The sequence below is a fragment of the Odocoileus virginianus genome, chromosome 10, assembly GCF_023699985.2.
Source record: "Odocoileus virginianus isolate 20LAN1187 ecotype Illinois chromosome 10, Ovbor_1.2, whole genome shotgun sequence".
NCBI classification, from domain to species: Eukaryota; Metazoa; Chordata; class Mammalia; order Artiodactyla; family Cervidae; genus Odocoileus; species Odocoileus virginianus.
In genome coordinates this window covers 36,684,682-36,707,406 of record NC_069683.1, presented here as the reverse complement: position 1 = coordinate 36,707,406, position 22,725 = coordinate 36,684,682, and the positions used below count along the sequence as shown (strand labels likewise).

Below are 22,725 nucleotides of genomic sequence, written 5' to 3'. Positions count from 1 at the left end.
TTAGTAAGTTGTATTTCTTTAACATACAGTTTTCAATTTAATTTCTGTGATCAATTTAATTCAATTTAATTTCTGTGATCTTTCTCATGGGTTAATTAGAAATGCTTACTAATTCCCAAATATATGAGAGCTTTTCTAAAAATTCTTTTTAAATTGATTCTACCTTAACTACTTTGAGGTCAGAGAATATTGTGTGGTATTATAACAATACTTTGGAATATACTGAGACTTGCTAAATTGGCAAGTACATGGTTTTCATACCATTCCATGTGGCTGAAAAAATACGAATGACAATTTTGGGAGACAGAGTACACATACAATCAATACTTTGATTTTTTCCTACATATTTCCTGGAATTTGCCTGCTTGTTCCACCAACTACTTAAAGAGATGCACAATTTTGTATTTTTCCTTGCAGTTCTCCACTCCTTGAGAGTTAAGGAAGTTTTATTAAGAGCGTGTGCGTGCACGCTCAGTTGCTCAGTCACATCTGACTCTTTGTCACCCTATGGACTGTAGCCTGCTAGGCTCCTCTGTGCATTAGAGTCTCCTGACAAGAATACTGGAGGGGATTGCCATTTCCTCCTCCAGGGGATCTTCCCAACCCAGGGATCCAACTCATGTCTCCTGTGTCTTCTACATTGGCAGGCAGAATCTTTTACCACTGACCCAGAAGGTAAGCCCTATTAACAGCATACCAGTTTACAAGTATTTCATCTTCCTGGTGAATTTAACCTTTCATCACATGAAGTAACATCTTTATTAAGATGCCCAAATAAACTGTTTGCCCTCCGACCTTTTTTTCAGGTTCTGCTTCCGGGGGAACCTAAACTAAGACAGCTGGTCCGCGGGATGAGGAGGCGGCAGTTCCTCAGACTGTCAGCTGCCATGGGCTTCCCCGGCGGCTCAGTCGGTAAAGAACCCACCTGCATTGCGGGAGTGGTGCCTTCACTGCTGTCGTGTCCAGCTCTTGCGACCCCATGGACTGTAGCTTGCTAGACTCCTCTGTCTATGGGATTCTCCAGGCAAGAATACCGCAGTGGATTGCCATTTCCTTCTACAGGGGATTTTCCTGACCCAGCAATCGAACCCGGGTTTCCTGCATTGCAGGCATTCTTTACCAACTGAGCTATGAGGGAAGCCCCCTCATACTGACAGAGCATTTCAGGAGACTTGGGTTCAGTCTCTGGGTTGGGAAGATCCCCTGGAGAAGGGCATGGCAACCCACTCCAGTAATCTGGAGATTGCCTGGAGAATTCCATGAACAGAGGAGCCTGGCAAGGTACAGTCCATGGGGTCACAAAGAGTCAGACACAACTGAATGACTAGGCACCTATCATCAACTGGCATTGCTTCCACAAGGAAGGGGATGCCGCACCTTACACAATCTCTAGCATGCTAGAGTGATGGATGGCATTAATTATGATTGGTTGGTGGTATTAATGGGTTGGTTGTTGCTAAGTATAATTGGTGCAAAGAAGAAGTAAATGCCAGGCTCAATTCAGGGCATGGCATAAAAGATCTCCCTGGCAGCATTTAAAGAGATCCTTAGCTCAGGCAGTTGAAGGACAGACTGGGCTAACAATCAAGCCAGAAATTACAAATAAAGCTGAAATTGCACCTCTCACAAGTTTCCTGTCAGGCCCAAATAGATAAGGAGTGGGGCACTGAAACGTGGAGTGGGAACATCTGGGTGGAAACATTGAGAACTCTGAACCTCAGATTTCTTGAAACCTTCTAGCCTAGCAGTCCAATCCCTCTGCCTGGAGACCACGTTAAGACCTCATTTGAAACAGATGCCGCCCAAGATGAAGTGTTTGCCTCCCCCGAGTCCTCCCCATCTCATCTCATCACTTCCAGTAATTGCTTCTAGCAGCCTGACTCTTTGCTAGTTACAACCACCTAGATAAAATTGACATATGCGGCATTAAACAGAAGTATCTTCAAAGGCAACTAAAAAAACTCTAAGGCTTCACAAGCTTACACAACATTTGTGCTTTCTGAGTTGGAATTGTATCAGTTGCTCACTGGTGACTTAACCACAGCAGGTAATTTAGCCGTCAATAGGCAGTAGCCATGCTAATGAGAGCCCTCCATCAGTTGTAAGGCAGGAAGAAATGATCGGGGTTCCCAGGGACATTTCTTGATTCTCCATCTTACAAGAAGCCTTATTTACTCTCCCCTGTGTGTCTTCAGTCTCTCCTCACTGATGTTAGTTTCCCTAGCATGCCACTCTTTCCGCTGAACTCAAGTTAAATGGAACTGCAGGCACTAACAGGGATGTTTTTGATGTGCTAAAGCATCTTGTTTTAGAGGAAGTGCAGGGCCAACATGCCACACAGCCAGCACCAGAGCCAGGACTGCAAGGGAGGAGGGTTTTCCACTTCTGAATTCTTGCCACTTACTAGCTTTTATGATTTTAACAAGGATTAGCTTCTCTGGGCTCCCATTTCCTTATTGGAAAATTGGAAATGATTCTTTTACTCAAGAGGATGTGGGTTAAACGATGTCGTGAGTGTGAAGGGAACTGGCATATAACAGGGCTTCAGCAAAACACCCCAGTTCCCCTCCCCCTGCCCTGGATAGCTGGCTGAACAACAGCCTTCTCTCGAATGGTAGCTTGCTAAACACATGTCTCTTTCAAAGAAAATGGAACCCAATATTTCTCTCTGTTTCCACTTGCACAGTGCCTTGGGATTTGAGGCAGGCTGCATCTCAGATTTCAAAGAAACGGGGAGAAGCAAGACCACCTGAGGTTTTGTTCAAACTGAAGGATCCCAGGGTATATTGGGTCCTGCTATCAGAAGCCCAAGGCTATTGTCATTTAAGGAAGCCCCCGGAGCCCCAGATTTCTGCTCCCAAGCCTTGAGTGGTTTCCATGGAGCCTCAGAGAGCCAAAAGGCAAGGGCCAAGAGTCAAAGCCAGGGTGATCTATTGAAGGCTTCACCACTCACCAGTCACGACCCTGGACCACCTGCCCCTTCCTGAGCATCAGCTGGGGGTGTGTGTGTGTGTGTGAGATGACATCACTGTCATCAGCACTGTTGTGAGAATCACACACTGTACCAACACACTGGCCCAGTACCCAGCATGCAGTAAACTTAGTGAATCCAAGGCTTTGTTGCGTGTCTGTGTGTTGCACACACCGGAGGACCGGGCAAGGGTTACAGCCCAGCTCGCACCGTGCAGGCACCCACCACCCTTCATTTACCTCTTTCTCACATACACTGTTCTACACCTGGCTCCAGGCATGCACTGAGCAAGGTGCGTTAACAATTTTAATAACACACTACTAAAGAGAGGTAAGCAAGCAGGCAGACAGATTAACTGACCCATGGATATTTTTAAGAAACCTTGTTAATGGGAACTATACTCAGTATTTTGTAATAACCTAAAGGGGAAAAGAATATGAAAAAAAAGATATGTGTGCATGTATAACTGAATCACTTTGCTCCACACTTGAAACTAAAACAACAATGTAAATCAACTACACATCAATTTAAAAAAATAAACAAAGAAAGAAACCCTGATAGACATTAACACTCATGCTCCAATTACTACGCTGAGCTCAGTGGACACCATGAAAAGACCTCTATTTTAACCTCCTTCCCTCTGTCCTCCATACATTCAGCCATAACACATAAAACACCTTTTCATTTTCAACAACATACATTTCTGCAGATAAAAAAGGTGACCCACACTTTCATTTTCTTTATTTTTCATTGATACCGTATGAATACAAAGTTTCTATAAAGCTACAAAATGTCTACCACTTTATCAAGAAGGCATCAAAATGTGTCACTTTGCAAAGACATGAAAACACCTGCAGGAACTGACACAAAAATAGCATTTTTAGAGTGATGAAATAATTGCACTTAACTGTCATGGATATTACAGTTATCACACATATGTACCGCGAAAGCTAGAATACATTTTTTTTTTTTTACAAAGCACTTTATAAAAAAATTCTCTGCACACAAACCCTATAATTTTCATATAACTATCATACTAAAGATAAATTCACTTTAAAGCCAACACTTAGAACATTTTTAAACAAAAAGGTACCAGTACCTAAACACAGACATTAACAAATACAAGAATACTGTACTGCCAAGAGGTTTAACCAAATGCCTTTTGAAAGCTTCTGCAAATAGGTTAAGAAAACATATGTGAGAATTTGCACCCCCCACCCCCCATCTCTCCAATCTATCCAAGAGGAAGCTTACTGCCCAAAGGCAGACTCCTCAGCCCACTCCCAGCAGCAGTACAATATTAAAGGAACCACTGAACAGATGAAACGCTTACGTCACAAGCCCATTTTATACACGTGACACGAAGACACAGACTGCGAGAATCCCATTACGTCATTGAGAATGTGAACAAACACACGTGGCAAAAATCAATTTACATAAAATTTAAGCATATTAATAAGAATTAAAGGCTATTCAGGTTTCTTTTTTAAATGTTACAAAACTTTTTTTTTTGTCATTTTTAGGCACGTAGTTTTTGTTTTTACTTTTTTTTTCTTCCTTATCTGCAGTCATGAGCCTACTGAAAAAGGCCTACGGAAGTGACTCTTTCAAGGAGGTAACAGGGAGATTTTTTTTTTTTAAGAAGTGCAGTTCATATCTAATTTACACAGTGAAACTAATCACAGAAAAGGACTGAGGCAAAAAGGAAAAGAGAAAGAAGGAAGGGAGGGAGAGAGAAAACCAGAGACTGGTTTCCAACTGATATATACCTAGATTCTGTCAGCCTCTCTTAAGAAAAAGGGGAACAAGAAAATTTCACAATGGAAGTCAGACAAAAGACAGCCAGCCTGAGAGAGGTGGAATCTTTTGAAATCTGACCCTACTTAATGATGAACAGAGGGAAAATAAATGCCATTTCAAATATTAAAATGATGGAGTGGGGCATATGACAGACTCAATGCAAATTCACAGAATAAAACAAGTTAACAGCTTAGGAAGTAGGACAATAAATACAAATATTTCATCTAATTTAATGGTGCGTGACTTCAGTGAAACTATCCTTTGCAATGCAATACATTTTAAACACAAACCTTCATTCTTAACAATATAAGCAATGAGTTAATGAGAGAAAACTATTGCCAAAGAAAGCAGTAACAGTTGAAGAGGGAAACAGGAAAATAAATATTTGATTAATTTCTTCCAAGTTGTGGTGTAGTCTTGACATGACAGGGAGGGGCTGAATTCAAGCAGCTAACTATGACTTGTGTTGAGCAATTTTCCTTTTGACTTTTTTTTTTCATTGTATAAACTTCTATGAGTACTCACAACTTGGTGTGGATAGAAATCACTTCTGAAGTTTCAGAGAGCCCAAAGAGGGTATTCTTAAAGACACCAGGTAGAAACAGACGGATCATACGCATTCAGAGGCTAACTTTCAATGATTCTAATGTCATTGTAAAGTCTATATTGGTAAAGAACAATCTTTTTTTTTTGTCCTGGCTTTTATTTGGCTGGTGTTTTTGCCTTCTCGTCCTTTTCACTCCTCTTCCTCCCCTCTATCAGTTTTCCCAATTTACACAAAGTTTTGATAAAAGCCAACACGGACTCTAAAAGAGTTGCCCTTTTAGAGGTCTGGAACATTCTTTGAAAATTCCAAATTGTGAGTGGTACTCTTTGGGAGTTTCTCATAGCACATTCAGACAACACTCAGAGTCAACATTTTCGCCCTAAGAAGAACACGTCAATTGTGATGACCCTAAACCATTTTTTGTTCTGCACTGTCATCTCAGTTTGAGGCTTCCAACTTTCAAAACGGTATCACTGCGTAAACCGGAGAAGTGCGCGCTGGCATCTGAGTGGAAGGGCAGGCTCTACAGACTGAGAGGTCACACCTGTCCACCGGCTGACGGCCTGCGGGCTGTGCGCGAGTCCCCTCGGGCGCACGCAGGGCTGGGCGACGGGCAGGGATGGCGCACTGGGGCACGGCACACAGACATACCAGTTTCGGGGGAGCCTCCTGCTGCCGTGGGCTCCAGGGCTGGGAGTGGGGGGGGTGCTCCCCTACGGCGTAGGATGCACAGCAGGCGGGGTCTGCGTCGTGCTCTTGTGAACAGAGGCCTGTCGTTGGTTATTCATCCCGGTAAACCAAAGGCATTACGGTGATCTCAGAATATTTTTGGTCTCTCTACAAATTATCATGATTATGGCAGCACTTTTCTAAGCTGGAATCTCAAACCAAAGGCACTTTCATGCTAGAGTGCAGAAGGTTCACAAATAGCTAAGTTTTTGGTCGTGGATTTAAAAGGCAACATTTAAAGTGTACAATTTGCTTTTCATAGTAAACTATGAAGTTGCAAGACCTTCCGTTTTGGTATAGACATTGGACGGTGTGGTCAATGAACTGACTTCTGCTCATTTCGGATTTCAGACCAAGAAGTCAGTTTCCTATAGATATGGAGAAAAATGGGCTTACGAAAAACAAAATTGAAAACAACAATTGCTTATTCTGTTTTAAATACTGGGCCGATTAGCAAAGGGACATAGAGAACTGGTGTGAGAAAAGGCTGGCGGCACGACTAAGTATCACTAAGGCACTGCTTACTGAACGCTTTGGCAGCTCTGAATTGAAAACTTCCTACAAAAGTAACAATAGTAAGAGAAATGCTTCCAGCTTACAAAAGGGCTCACAGTTCTGAGGCAGCCTTCTGCACTGCAAACCCTACATGCAACATCGCGAAGATTTAAGGCTTTTCAGAAATGACATGTGCAGGGTTTCGCCACAGAAACATCAACAGAAGGAAAGAAGCAATGCAGACGTATCCTCTTAATGTCGCAGGTGTGAACACCAACACACAAAATGGGTTCTACCCTTCGTTAGAACAGGCGTAGTGTACCAGAGCATAGACAAAAATCATACAAGTGATCGGTACCTGGTTTGAAAAGTTGACTGTCATCTTGTGTGATTTAAATAATTTACGTTTGTACAAAAACAAACTGCAAAAGCCACTAGAGTGTTGAGACCTAAAGAGAAGACTTGGGTCTGTAACACCAAGTTCTGGGCATGGGGCTGGTTTTTTTTTTGGCTGGTCTGAGAGTGGGACTTTGCTGTTGGGATGTTTGATTCAGAGAAATTTGATTCAGAGCCTGTGGCAGGTGAACTGTCCTCGGGGTAAGGAAAAGGCTCATCAGCTTTCCTATCTGCTGGTGGATGCCTCCCCAACAAGACCCTCAAGGAAGCAGCAGCATCAACCCCGGGGGATGCTCTTGCTCTGGCAGGAGAAGGGTCTTCCTCTCCCTCTCTTCCTCACTGAGCACCAAAGAGGAACAACCCCCACCAAAAGGCCAAGGATCAAGTGGCAAGAGTCCTAGAGCCTTCCTAGCCAGCTGTCACGGACCAGCACATGACTTTGGACAAGTCACGTCTCCTCCGGGTCTCAGCTCTCTCATCTACAGACTGGAGGAGGTCACGGGCATACCTCGTTTTCTCACGTTTCACAAATATTGCAGTTTTTACAAACTGCAGGTGTGTATCAAATGAGTTTGCTAGCATCATTTTTCCAACAGCATTTGCTCACTTTGTGTTGGTGTCATGTTTTGATAATTTTCACAATATTCCAACCTTTTCATTGTTTTCATATTTTTAATGGTGATCTGTGATCTTTAAGTTACTATTGTCATTGTTTTGGCATTTTTCAGCAATATCTTAACTAAGGTATGTGCATTGATTTTTTTTTTTTTTAGCCATAATACTATTGCACATTTAATAGACTACAATATAGCGTAAACATAACTTTCACATGCACCATGTGACTCGTTTTACTGTGACATTTGCTTTTTTGTGGTTCTCTGGAATCAAGCCTGTGCAACCTCCGAGGTATGCCTGTAGACTGTGCTCTCCTATAGCTTAGTAAAGAATAACTCCAGCAGTCCCCTTACAAAACGAGTCCTTCTCTCCTCCATCCTTAAAGATGAAGTGTTCCAGAAGTTTCTATAAATTCTACAAAAAACATTGAGTCTAACACTAAAAGTAGAAGGCCAGAAGATATTTACTGAAATGATGAAAGGTCTGATAATGAGAACAATAACCTTATGGGAAATAATGAAAATGGGTGGCATTTTTTAACCAGACGAAATAAGGAATGAAGAGCAAATTAGAAATGCTCTTTAAGCAGTATGAGTTGATCACAGGGATGTTGGTAACCAGTTGTCCCCGATTTCCCCAGGGAGGAAGGAAAGAATACTTGTAGCTGAGAGACTCTGTTGTGAAGTAGAAGCTCTGAAACAGGAAGAAACATGGACACAATGTCATTTGAATAATATTCCTACCTGTCTCTTGATGGCCTGAAACAAGGCTCCCAGGAGAGAAGCTTTCTCAGGATAAAATGGAAGGAAAAAGAAGATGTCAAGTATGGCATTTGTGACCTGTGGATGTAGGGCAGTGCTTTTCAAGCAGGGGCAATTCTGTGGCCCGCGGGACATTTGGCAATGTCTGGAGATACTTGGGGTTGTGACAACTGGGGAAAGAGTGTGTCTAGTGGGCAGAGGCCAGGGATGCTGCTAAACCTCCTACAAGGCACAGGACAGCCCTGCACCACGAAGAATTATCTGGTCCAAATGTCAGCAGTGTCTAGAAAGGGTTGAGAAACCCTGGTCTAGGGTAGCTTAGACATTCTGGGATTCTAGGACATGTTTTGAGAAAGCCTCGACTTTACTTAGGTCACTTACTAAGATGGGAAATGAACGCCAAGAGACCAAAGCTCAGTTCTTTAGTTTCTTCCTCTTCAGGCTGTGGAAAGTGGCCTTCAAACCCTCCAGTGAAAGCACAAGATGTCCCTGAATCAATCCTGGGAGTGGAGGGTCAACCAGGAGATGGAGCACCCAGAAGAGAGCCGTGAGGACAGAGTTTTGGAAAGGCTTCTTTATGGTTCAGAAAGCTTGACAAATGAATAAGACTCTGCCATGAATGGTCAAAGACCAAAAATCAGACTTGGATTAGATGTTGTCACACAAATCTAATCCCAGGGTCTAATTTAGAAGAGACAGACAGGGGAACTACCTGCCCTGGAGAAATCTTTAGAACAAGACAAGAAGCAAACTTTTTTTAAGAGCAAAAAGTAACCCTCAAGGTCATCCATGGAGACCCCAAACGCAACTACAAAGGCATTTGGAGGAAGAGGACAAGCATCAGAGGGCCCAGCCTGACCCTGGAGGCCAGGGTATGATCTACTGTCCAGTTAACAGAACTAATCTCTAGCTGGTGTTTTTGGGTCTCAGTCTATTTGTGCTTTGAAAAAAGTAAATCCTAAGAGCCCTCCTGGCAGCAAGGAAGAGTCCCATCCCCGGGAGAGAACGTGAACCAAATACCTCTTCCCCTGAAGTTCTGGGATGGCCACCTAAGACCACTTGCACCCCTAGGTCCTGAGAAGACTGGGGGTAATCTTCAGTAAGATGCAGGAGATGGGAGCAAAAGAAGCACCTGTAAGAGGGATGACCAACAGAAGTCATAAGTATGTTGACCAAATGAGAAGCTTAATACGTGGGCCGAAAACCAGATGGAAGGGTGGGCCGCTGGGTCAACTCTTCAAAGGCCTACTTGGAATCAGGGAACAAACTGTAGTCTGTTTATGGAGGGAAGATGCACACCATCCTGCTGGCTGACGTAAGGGATGTGCATTCCAAAAGGGGAAAGTTCTGCACTTTTTCCTCTGGTCTTCCCAGGGACCAGGGTCATGGGTTTGGGTGCGGTTAGGCGTGGTTCAGCATTCTGTTTCCACAAACCAGCCACACCCTCATGCTCCTGACCTCAGATACTAGCCAATATATAAGCAGGGTCACAGTTGGTTGGGGGGAATAGGGAAGAGGGTGTGTAGGTTACTTGAATGTGACAGTACAAAGCTTTTTTTACTTTTCTGGCTTGATATAAAAGTCTTGACATGCTTTACAACTTCCAAGACATTTCATGTTCTGTAGCGTTAACATTCCGACAATTGTCAACAAGTCAATTTCCTTCAGGAAGGTAGGGAGTACGCCCTGTCCCCTTCCCAATGTATGGAAGTAACAAGACATGTGACCACACCAAACCAACTCTGCCTGGACAATGCTTTGGAATATATGGGTTGGAAAGCTGAATCTCTCTTGGGAAGAAAACGTCCCAAATGAACCTGTTTGGAAAGGGCAGAGATAGATAGCTGAGCCTCTTCAGCTTCAGTCAAGTAAGTATTGTGACTTATTGAGAGATGTCAAGAAAATGGGTGTCCTTAGAGAATACACCAAAATCTACGGACACAGATTGAGAAATACATGTATCAGCACCTGGCAGACTGAGTGACACTGAACAGATGTTCAATAAATAAGCGTTGAATAACTATATATGTATATGTCTGTATGTACACACACACACATACACACATAGTTACAACAGGTTAATATGCATGCTGGATCACCAGAAATAATTTATCCACAGGCTGGTGAGTATGCTTGTGATTTTCTGGGGAGCAGAAATCCTAAAACTGATGAGCCTTTTACAAGTTTGGTTTGATGAACTTTCTCCCAGCCACAGGGTTTTCTATAATTTGCAGCTCACAGTGCAGTATTCATGCCAATTTTGAATTTTTGTTATTAAATTTCAGTGGTTCAAATATTTACTCATCTTAATAAAAAAATTTGGTTGTCCATATAAAATATAACTGCACACACAAGACTATAAACATTGTAAGCTTAGATTTTCAGTATTTATCTACTTATTGCAAAAAGAGCCATCTTTTTTTTTCATTAAATAATCATCACATTAGTACAATACAATTTTATATTTTTTAAATATACTATATATGTTAAGGATAAGGGGTGAAGTTTTCTTCCTCTGTAATACCTGTTTCAAGAGTTTTAATGGATTAGGAGATTAGTTTTAACCTTGAGGAAAAAAAGTACAAATTTGTCTCATTAGGATATTTCTACCAAGTATTTCTTAAGGCTATATTTCAACATTTGGTTTCAAAAAGAAAGAAAAGTTTCATTTAAAAAATAATTTAGTGAATTACATTCTTTCATAACTTCCACCCTAATTAGTTACAAAGATAAGTCTAAAGATTCTTAGTTTTGTGTACTAATTTACATTTATATTTAAAGATTAATTTTACTTGTATCTTAAAACAAGAATTTAATGTTGGAAAAAAAAACACACTAAATACATTTGTATAAAGGCTGTAAATGTCCAATGGTAAATGCTCTGTCTCAATTTTTTTTCTACCACAATGAGAAATAGGTCTCTGCAGACAGAGACTTGGGTTCTTAAGGTTCACCTTTCCGAGGAATTGTGGGCTGTGGATCTGAGTAACACAGAAACAACTTGACTTCTCTTTTTACAACTGTACCAGAACTTCACAGCTACAATGAGTATGAACACATGAAAAAATGACTTCAAACAGGATTTAGAAAAATCGGGGTGACCTCAAGGCCAGGGCAGCACCCCTGCATGGTGAGGTTTACAGTCAGTCGTTCGATCATGGAGAGAGTGTGTGTGTGTGCGCACATATGTGTGTGTGTATATACAGATATCTATATATATAAATAACCACGGTTAGTCCTTTACAAGCCTGTAAATATGATGCTGTGCTCCATGTTCACTATTTGAAACTTCAAATACACAGGCCATGCACAGGAGAGTTTCTTGTGTATCCCTGTTTGTTACCACCTGTTAAAAAAAATAAAAGTGTAAAAAAGGATACATATATACATATATGTATGTATAACTGAATCACTTTGCTGTATAGCAGAAATTAACACATTATAAATCAACTACACTTCAATAAATTTTTTTAAGTAATATATATATATACATACACACACAAAAAATATCTGTATCAAACACCACATGAATAAAAATATTCCACCTGTGCCATGATGAGATGGTTTACTCAGAGACGAATACAGGGTCTAAATTTCAAAAAGTGGATTATTAGAGATCTATTCAGCCTCACTCTGCCCCCTCCTGCACAAACTCAGGATATTAAGGGTCCAACTTAAATTCTAAGTTTAGTTACCATATGTAAGAAAGACCTTACAGATGGGGTCTCACTCATAATCTGAGCCTAAGAAGACACCATAAGAATTAGCGTGAGGTTTTTTTGAGGGGGGAGGGGTGTGACTTTTTTTTTTAAACAACATAGAGAATTTTCTTTAATTCTGTCCCATAGGACAGTCATTTATTCTACGAACTGTTTCCTATCTTATCCCTAAATCTTTACCAAATTTTGTTCCACAATAGTCATTGGGAGACATAGCTCTGTGAGTGACTTGACTCACCACTACATTAACATGTAGTGCCTGGTTCAGTGAAGAAAGTGCAGAGCAAAAGAACAGTCATGCTGTTCAAACCCATGCAGTTCAAGGATCTACTGTATTTGCTGAATGGATGGACATTCACAGAATAATAGCCACTATCTGTTGACTGTTTACTCTGCATCTCCTCGGTATTAAACACTTTGCAGGAAGAATCTCATGTAATATTCCAACTCCAACAGCAGATGTCATTTCACCCCTGTTTGACAAGGGAAGATGCTTGGGGTTAATTTAAGGTTGTACTAATGTCAACAAAGGGTTCCCTCCTAGCTCAGTTGGTAAAGAATCCGCCTGCAATACAGGAGACTCCAGTTCTACTCCTGGGTCGGGAAGATCTGCTGGAGAAGGGAGAGGCTACCCACTCCAGTATTCTTGAGCTTCCTTTGTGGCTCAGCCGGTAAAGAATCCACTTGCAATGTGGGAGACCTGGGTTTGGACTCTGGGTTGGGAAGATCCCCTGGAGAAGGCAAAGGCTACCCACTCCAGGATTCTGGCCTGGAGAATTCCATGGACTGTATAGTCCACAGGGTCGCAAAGAGTGGGACGACACCACTGAGTGACCTTCACTTTCTCTTTCAATGTCAACAAAAAACCCAGATCTTCTGACTCTGAAGACCTTTTTCTTACCTGTTATGCCATGCTGCTCTAAATAAATGAATGGATACAGTGATGAATCATCTACTTTTTCTGAGTAATGAAGTTTTTTCAATACTAACATCCACCTGCTTTTCTTGTCTCACTCCCTGCCACTTCCCTTACAGATCAAATACTCCAAGTGTGCAAGTCTTTCATGACTGAAATCTCTCTCTTCCTAATCCCCACATCCAAACCAATGTCATGTTCTGCTGCTTTTATCTCCTCAAGAGTTCTTGAATCCATCTCCCTTTTCCACTGCCACAACCCAAGGTACCAGCAAACCTGATCTGGACTCCCCTACCAGGAGTTACCCTTGCTGGGCACCAGTTCCATCTGCACAACAGCAGCCACCATAACCTTGAAAGAGATATAAATCTGACACCACCACCCTCCTGCTTAAAAACTGAATGGACTCTTTTGAAATTCAGGATGAGGAGAAAGCCTGTTCTCATCCTACCAGGATGAGCATGAGAAGAGACAGGGCCCAGTCTGGCTGGTCCTACCTGGCCAGCACCCTCCTCTTTCTCCCTGGGCCAGTCACACTGCTCCATTTCCAGCCCTCCCAGCGCCACATTTCCTCCTACACGCAGTATTCCCTCCTACCTTCTCTGCCTATCTAGCCATCCGGCAGACACCTCTCAGCTGTTTGTTGCTCAGAGAAGCCTTCCCTGACCTCTCATTACACACCTCTTGGCACCATGCACCAACCTTTACCAGCCATCCACCACAGCTGAGTTACGCATCTGGTGACTCCCCTGTGCCTGACAAAAGGCCACCTCTCTCACCAGACTCCAGGGTGCCTGCCCCGATTGCCCAGTTCACCGCAGCTCTGCACCTGACATGTCAGTATGCACCCATTGAATGACCCTTTTCTTGGTAAATGTGAAAAATACATCTGCTTATCCATCGAGGCAACTTAGACATCATCTTTTAACATCCCTGAGAATTCCCTACCTCACTCAAACTACAGGTGCCTGCTCAGGCAATTCAACTCCTCTTTCACAAGCGTACCGTGGCCACGATGCCTTGCAGGGTCATCGACTATTTACCTACCTCGTTCCCCTCACCGGGCCCACATTTCCTGTGTTTTATTTGCACTGTATTCCAGCAATTGGTAAACCTCTCCATTGTTTAGCTGAACAAATGAAAACACTCTCAATAACCAACAAAGTGGAGAGGGGAGATTTGAGCACTTTGTAAATGGAGGAAAAATGAGGTCTGGAGATTTTAAATGACTTAACCAAGGTGGAGCTGGGTCCTAAACCCAAGTCTTCTCATTCCATGACCACGACATACACTGCAAAGTGTCTTTTCTCTCAATTCAAATCTTAATTTATGTCTATCATTGGCTCTGTGACCTCAGGGAGGCCTAACATTCCTCTATCCATAAAATGGGAATACAAATGACCTCACAGTTCTGCAGTGAGAATTTCATATCTACAAAAGATTCAGCATTGTGCCTGGAACTTCTGTGATCTAGCTTACCTTCTTGCAAACTTTCTGTGAAAGAATATGTCCTATATCCTATTTACGCGTCATGCTTGAGATGAAGGAGGAAAGAAAAAAATGTTTCTAGCAAGCTGTATGTCAAAGTGCGACCTCAAAAGATGACTGGAATCCTTGGCCCACAATTCAGGTGCTGCCTTCCTTGGCCTGACTGCCATTATTAGGGCCCTGAACCTACAGGGTCACCTCAATTCCGGAGTCATCCTGATGAAACCAGAGACTAGCCCACAAGCCAGTAAGGCCTGGAACTGGTCTTGGTGACATACAGGTCTTGTATTCTGCTGCTGCTGCTAAGTCGCTTCAATTGTGTCCAACCCTGTGCGACCCCATCCAGGCTCCCCCGTCCCTGGGATTCTCCAGGCAAGAACACTGGAGGGGGTTGCCATTTCCTTCTTCAATGCATGAAACTGAAAAGTGAAAGTGAAGTCGCTCAGTCGTGTCCAACTCTTAGCGACCCCAAGGACTGCAGCCCACTAGGCTCCTCTGTCCATGGGATTTTCCAGAGAAGAGTACTGGGGTGAGTTGCCATTGCCTTCTCCGGTTTTGTATTCAATGACCTAGTAAAACACCTGCAACTACGTCCAACAGCTGTCATCCTGGCTATGTCCTTAACCCCACCTCCTCCAAGGAAGCACTGAAAAGTATGATCTCTGCTGTTTATCAGCGAGATGACCTCATTACCCAGGAGTGCTGGCTTAATTTCATTTTTCTACAGAAAAATATTATTCCTAGCAAATATTTATTAAGAGCTATTAATTCTTTATAACAAAGGGATTTATGTAGTTGATATGTTTTAAAATTAATTTTACCTGGTAAGTTCTTTGGATGGAAGCCATGTTTTCAAAGAGGCATTACCAATATAATAGTTAATGGGTTCTGTGGGTAATAGATACTCACAGCTTTCCCAGGTCATATATTTCCTGGTTGTGTTTGAGGTTGGGTTTTAGGGACTGAGACATATATTCCTTAATGTGCTGAAATAGTCTCACTGGTTTGTAAGAAACAGATCTCTTTCAGGAGAGGGAGGGTGGCCATCCATTCAGAGAGTTTTGGTTAACTTCTGAGGTTATTTAACATCCACATAAGGATGCCATACTCACTTTCTGCTCATCTGAGCACTAAGGTGATTCATACGTCCTTAAGTAACAACAAAAAGCATCTACAGCAAAGTACCTGCCAGCATCCTAAACCTTGAACTGCTCAATTTTCACCAAAGATCATTAAAGAAAAGGATAATGATGAAGAGTTAGTGAAGAATACGTTTTTTAAACTTTCTCCCAGACTACTAGCTTCCAAGTTTCAGAGGAACATGGACACACAGGAGAATCCACTGAGATTCTCTTCTTGGAATAAATGAAAACAGTATACAAAACCATCTGTCTGCCTACTGTATGCCCATAATCACAAGTCAGTGAACTGAGGCTCCCTGTGGCTCACCACCAATCCCATATAACAATGGGTCTCAACCTGGCTGCATACCAGAACTACCTGGAGAGCAGTAAAAATAAACAAAAACCATGATGCTCGGCTCCCTCCTTCAGAATTTTTTTAAAAATATTTACTTATTTGGATGCACTGGGGTCTCAGCTGCAGCATGTGGGTTCTAGTTCCCTGACCAGGGATCAAACCTCGGCCCCCTGCATTGGGAGCCTGGAGCCTTACACACTGGACAACCAGGGAAATCCCCCGAATTTTTTAAAGTGTCCTGGATAAATCCAATAGGCAGAGGTTTTAAATTTCTTAATTTTTATTTATTTATTTTTACAGTGGTATACAGGAACTGGTTCCTACTAGTTTTGAATGTTATTGTTATATATTAAGGAATTTCATGAGCTAGATGGCCACTGTAGCTTCAAAGTGCCCATGGAAGGTATATTTACATCATAAAAAATGGGCAAAAACCATAGATCAGGGTTTTGGGAGAAACTAGGGGACAGTCTTTTATTTTCTTTCTTTTTTACCAGTACATTACAGGGCTTTCCTGGTGGCTCACATGGTAAAGAATCTGTATGCAATGCATGAGACCTGGATTTGATCCCTGGATCGGGAAAATGCCCTGGAGAAGGGAATGGCTACCCACTTCAGTGTTCATGCCTGGAGAATTTCAGGGACAGAGGAGCCTGGCAGGCTGTGGTCAAAGGAATCATAAAGAGTTAGACACAACTGAGTGACTAACACTTATACACACGGATTGAAAAACAGTGTCCCATTGAATCCAAAGCGTCCAGGTACAGAATTCCTGCTCTTCAAGTATTCTAATTCTAAATTCTGGTAACAAAGAATAACAATGCAGGCCTTCAGAGGGCTGAATATTTGACCACAGTATTGTCCTGCTGCCCCTTTTAGCAAAAATTGCTTCCACTGAATTTTGTTTTGGCATTTTGCCTTTGGTTTAACCAAGGAATGTTATTTTTTGAAAAACGAGCCTTATGAAATCCATTACTACATATTTTATGGGTGTATTTTGAGGAGAACATTGTACTTATTAACCTTCTTAAGTCACCAAATGAAGTCTCCACGATAAATTGTTTAGAAGTTAAATATTTGGGGGAAAAAAAACCCACACAGAGCATTGCCCAAGGGAACCGGAAAATTTTCCCATCATGGACCTTGAGCACTACTGCTTTCTCCTTGCTCTTTAGCTGCCTGTTAAGTTTTGACCATGCTTTTCAGCCCATGAACATTCTCCGGCTCTCCTGCTGCTGGTTATGCCATTATATTCTAGTTAATATTTCTCCTGGTACTGAGAGTTTACGTTTTGCTATATTAATATATGCTACTTATAATAAGGCCTGTAAACCCTTCCTGAAATGAGTGTAGGTATGCCTTAAGTACAAACCTGCTGACTCAGCTTTTGCCTCATTTATGGTTTGTATACTACCGGGCTGCTGAGACTTAAGCTTAGCTACTGCTGGGATAACCCGGGGAACTTTATAAAAATGCATGCCTGGGTCCTATCCTCAGAGATTCTAATTTTACTGATCCAGGATGCAGTCTTGCCATCAGGATTTTAAAGACATTCTTCAGGTTTCTCTAATGTGCAACCAGAATTGAGAATCTAGTTTTATTACCTCTATCCTCCTTCCCCAAATTCCAGTTCTGCCAAGCTTAGAAAGCCCAGCCAGATGAGAGCCCTTCTCTTTCACAAACCTGAGCCACACCAAGTTTGCCTTATGGATGCATGAATCCGGCTGCTGGCTGACCCCCTGGGACCCAGACCCACCCAGGTCCCTCTTCCCTGGCAGCTTCATGGCTGAGTCTGACAAAACAGGAAAGAGACAAAATAGTTACCAATAAAATTGTGAAGTTTTCCAAAACACTGTTCATCATATATTTCTCTGGTAAGTGTTTGAGCTTGTGGATGAAGTTGATCATATATTCACACATTGGGGAGCGGTTTATTCGGTAGACAAATCGGCCATTCTCAAACCTTGCGTATTCCGTCTGTGAGGGAAAAAGGGTTTATACTTCTGACTTCAAAATACATGAAAAAGATATGATTATCTATAAAAACATTTCACTTTTTCAACATGAATCAGCTGTTATATGTTGTACTACTTATGTACTTTACTTAATTAAAGAAAATCCTAACTCCAATTTTAACACCATACCGAGAATCCATTATTTTTCTGGAATTTTTTTTAAATTGTAAAAATACTTTAATGAAAAGTTGTATAGATGTTTTTTCAGCAAAGGTCAGGAGAAAAATATAATTGCCTGCTGAGTGATTCCCTACCTAGAAATTTGTGAGAGCAAGCCCAGCTAGTCACAATTCTTCAAAGAGTCCACAGAAAATCTTTCTTTATTGTGATAAGGCCTCATAGGCCAAAAACCAATGCAGCTAATATCTCTACTTTAGGAAAAATTGCTTCACACTGATCATGAGCCCCTGGCTATGTTATGTCTTTAATTTTAAAAAATGTTTTATACATATACATATGAGAAGGAAATGGCAACCCACTTCAGTATTCTTGCCTGGAAAATTCCATGGACAGAGGAGCCTGGCAAGCTACAGTCCATGTGGTTGCAAAGAGTCAGACAGGACTGGGTGACTAACAAAACACTTAAATACATATTTGAAGATCCCACTGAAACATTCAGAGAGAAGAAAGACACTCTTAGATACTTTGGATCAAAGAGGAATTTAAAAAGAAATACAAGCTATCTAGAGTAATGAAAAAGAAAATATTTACATCAAATTTTGGGGATTCAGTGAAGCTGTACTTAGAGGAAAGCAGCTTCATGTCTTCATTATTAAAGATGAAAAGTTACATAACTGAGTACACATCTTAAAAAATTAATAAACCCTACAAAATAAACCAAAATCAGTGAAAATCAGGAACCAAAAATTAATAAAGAAATTAATTTATTAATTATTTATTATTTATTATTATTTAAAGAAATTAATTAATAAAGAAATTCAAATGAATGCAAAGGAAATTTAAAGTGTAGACAAGATGTAAAAATCTAACTTTTTAAAAAGACAAAATAAACCCTTCATAAGCCTAAGATGGAAAAGAAAGGAGACAAAACAGCAGTCACATTATCAATCTGAAGGTTAAGAAAAGGTTACTTCATGTAACTATAGCAAACAACCAATCAATCAATCAATAAAAGCAAAGAAAATCCAGTGAATAGGATGATGTCCCAGCAAAACACAAATCACTAACACTGAACCAAAAAGTAGAAAACTCCAGCTGGTCAATTACTGTAGAAATAACTAAAAACTATGTAGAAATCTACCACTGAAAACAGTCCAAAGACCGAATGGTTTTACAGCTAAGTTTTATGTAACCTTTAAAGAAATTTCATCTTGTGACATTTTCAATGTTATTCACACTATTCTATACCATAGAAAAAGGTCGGTATTCCAATTATTTTTGCAAAACTGATGTATATTCAATACTGAAATATGATGAAGAGATTATAAAAAAGAAACGTACAGACTACTATCACTAATGCAATGCAAACACTTATGTAAAACAGCAAACAGTGCATTAAGGATCCAAAATAAAGCATTCTTTGGGAATCCTGTGGTGGTTCACACACAGGATGTTTGTTAACTCGTGATGTCAAAACACTGGAGGAAAAACACAGAGTAAGAGTTGCTGAAAAGGCATTTGATAAAATACTGCAGCTATTACTAACAAAAAAATTAAGTAAAATAGGAAGAGAAAGAATTTAACATAAAATAAAGACCATTTATAAAAACCAATAATAAATCCAATGTTAAAACGTCAAAACTGTTTCTACTGATACCAGTAACCATATGAGGATACTCACCATCACTATTTGTTTTATTTCTTTTTACAACTGTGTCGGAAGTTTTAGCAAATGAAAAGAAGGTGAGAAAATAATAATAAAAGTGGCAAGAACATTGGAAAAGAAGAGATAAAATAGTCTTCCTTTTTTGCTGCTAAGATAATATATCACAGGAAACCCAAGAATCTAGAGGGAGAAAACCACTAGAAATAAATGACAGAGTATGGCAAGATGGCCAAATAGAATACAGATATGCAAAAAGTGGAGCTTTCTTCTAGTAATTAAACTAGAAGTTGAAAACTGTATTAACAAATTTATATAATATTTAGAGATATATTTAACAAGAAAGAGATGAATCTACACATGAAAAGTGTAAAATCTTACTAAAATAGATAAAATGAGATGGAAATGCAAATAGATTCTTGATTAGAAAGATTTAATATCAAACTGCCCCTAAATAATATCTGAATCTAATGCAATTACAATTGTTGCTGTTGTTATTGTTGTGTTAGCCGCTCAGTCATGCCCGACTCTTTGCGACCCCATGGACTGTAGCCCTCCAGGCTCCTCTGTCCATGGGACTCTCCAGACAAGAGTACTGGAGTGGGTTGCCATTCCCTTCTCCAGGGGATCTTCCAGACCCAGGGATCGAACCCGGGTTTCCTGCATTGCAGGCAGATTTGTTATAGTCTGGACCACCAGGGAAGCTGGCAATTACAATTAGGTTGCTCAAATAAGACTTCTGTTTTTCTTTACATTTTAAAAATGACCTCATAACTTTGGAAGAATAAGTGCTGGTAACCTGCCTAGAAAATATGTGAAAAGAAAGAGTAGGGAGACTGATTTGCCCTAGCAGATATCAGAAAATGCTACTGTTGCTGTTCAGTCACCAGGTTGTGTCTGACTATTTGAGACCCCATGGACCACAGCACGCTAGGCTTCCCTGTCCTTCACTATCTCCTGGAATTTGCTCAAACTCATGTCCATTGAGTTGGTGATACCATCCAACCATCACATCCTTTGTTGCCCACTTCTCTTCCTGCCCTCCATCTTCCCTGGTATCAGGGTCTTTTAAAGTGATTTGAGTCTTTGCAACAGGTAGCCAAAGCGTCGGACCTTCAACTTTAGCATCAGTCCTTCTGATGAACATTCAGGATTGATTTCTTTTAGGATTGACTGGTTTGACTTCCTTGGAATCCAAGAGATTCTCAAGAGTCTTCTCCAGCACCACAGCTTGGAAGCATCAATCCTTTGGCACTCAGACTTCCATATGATCCAACTCTCACATCCATACATGACCATTGGAAAAACCACAGCTTTGATTAGACAGACTTTTCTCAGCAAACTGATGTTTTTGCTTTTTAACATGCTCTCTAGGTTTCTCATACCTTTCCTTCCAAGAAGCAGGTGTCTTTTAATTTCATGGCTGCAGTTACCTTTCACAGGTGATTTTGGAGGCCAAGAAAATAAAATCTGTCAATGTGTCCACTTTTTCCCCTTCTATTTGCCATGAAGTGATGGGGACTAGATCCCATGTCTTTTTTGTGAATGTTGAATTTTAGCCAGCTTTTCATTCTCCTCTTTTACTCTCATCAAGAGGCTCCTTAGTACCTCTTCGCTTTCTGCCATTAGAGTGGTACCATCTACATATCCGAGGTTGTTATTTCTCCTGGCAATCTTGATTCCAGCTCGTGAGTTATCCTGCCCAGCATTCCTCATGATGTACTCCATATATAAGTTAAATAAGCAGGGTGACAATAAACAGCTTTGACATACTCCTTCCCAACTTTGAATCAGTCCTTTGTTTCATGTCTGGTTCTAATTGTTGCTTCTTGTCCTGCATACAGGTTTCTCAAGAGACAGGTAAGGTTGTCTGCTATCACCATCTCTTTAAGAATTTTCCACAGTTTGTTATGATCCACACAGTCTAAGGCTTTAGGGTGATCAGTGAAGCAGAGGTAGATTTTTTTTGGAATTACCTTGCTTTTTCTATGATTCAATAAATGTTGTCAATTTGACCTCTGTTTCCTCTGCCTTTTCTAAATCCAGCTTGTGCATCTGGAAATTCTCGATTCACACACTGTTGAAGCTGAGCTTAAAAGGATTTTGAGAATTACCTTGATAGCATGTGAAATTAGTGCAATTGTACATTAGTTTGAACGTTCTTTGGCCTTGCCTTTCTTTGGGATTGGAATGAAAACTGACCTTTTGCAGTCCCATGGCCACTACTGAGTTTTCCAAATTTGCTGGCATATTGAGTGCAACAATTTAAAAGCAGCAGCTTTAGGATTTGAAATAGTTCAGCTGGAATTCCATCACGTCCACTGCTTTGTTTGTAGTAATGCTTCCTAAGGCCCACTTGACATCACACTCCAGGATGTCTGGCTCTAGGTGAGTGACCACACCATCATGGTTGTCCAGGTCATTAAGATCTTTTTTGTATAGTTCTTCTGTGTATTCTCACCACCCCTTCTTAATCTCTTCTGATTCTGTTAGGTCCATACCATTTCTTCCTTTATTGTGCCCACCTTTGCATGAAATGTTCCCTTGGTATCCCCAGCTTTCTTGAAGAGATCTCTAGTCTTTCCCATTATATTGTTTTCCTCTATTTTTTTGCACTGCTCACTTAAGAAGGCTTCCTTAATCTCTCCCTGCTCTCTCCAGAGAATACTCTGGAACTCGGCATTCAGTTGGGTATATCTTTCCCTTTCCCCTTTGACTTTTGCTTCTCTTCTCAGCTTTTTGTAAGGCCTCCTTAGATAACTACTTTGCCTTCCTGCACTTCTTTCTCTTGAGGATGGTTTTGGTCATCTCTTCCTGTGTAATGTTATGAACTTCCCTCCATAGTTCTTTAGGCACTCTGTCTACCAGATCTAATCCCTTGAACCTGTCAGTCACACTGTAAAATCATAAGAGATCTGATGTAGGTCATACCTGAATGGTCTAGTGGTTCCCCCTACTTTCAATTTAAGCCTGAATTTTGCAATAAGAAGCTGATGATCTGAGCCACAGTC

At 41.0% G+C, this 22,725-nt stretch overlaps 1 protein-coding gene across 6 annotated transcripts in view; it reads right to left on the bottom strand.

Moving 5' to 3' along the window:
- Positions 1-3,690: 3,690 nt before the first annotated feature.
- TEAD1 (TEA domain transcription factor 1) overlaps positions 3,691-22,725 on the bottom strand; it is a 265,236-nt gene continuing 246,201 nt past the window's right edge. For all 6 annotated transcript variants that reach the window (XM_070473393.1, XM_070473394.1, XM_070473395.1 and 3 more), the window contains 2 exons: positions 17,741-17,893; positions 3,691-11,660 (listed from right to left, as the gene is read on the bottom strand). In XM_070473393.1, the coding sequence (XP_070329494.1) occupies positions 11,547-11,660; positions 17,741-17,893 (267 nt within the window). In that variant the 3' untranslated portion in view covers positions 3,691-11,546. The remainder of the gene's footprint in view (positions 11,661-17,740; positions 17,894-22,725) is intronic.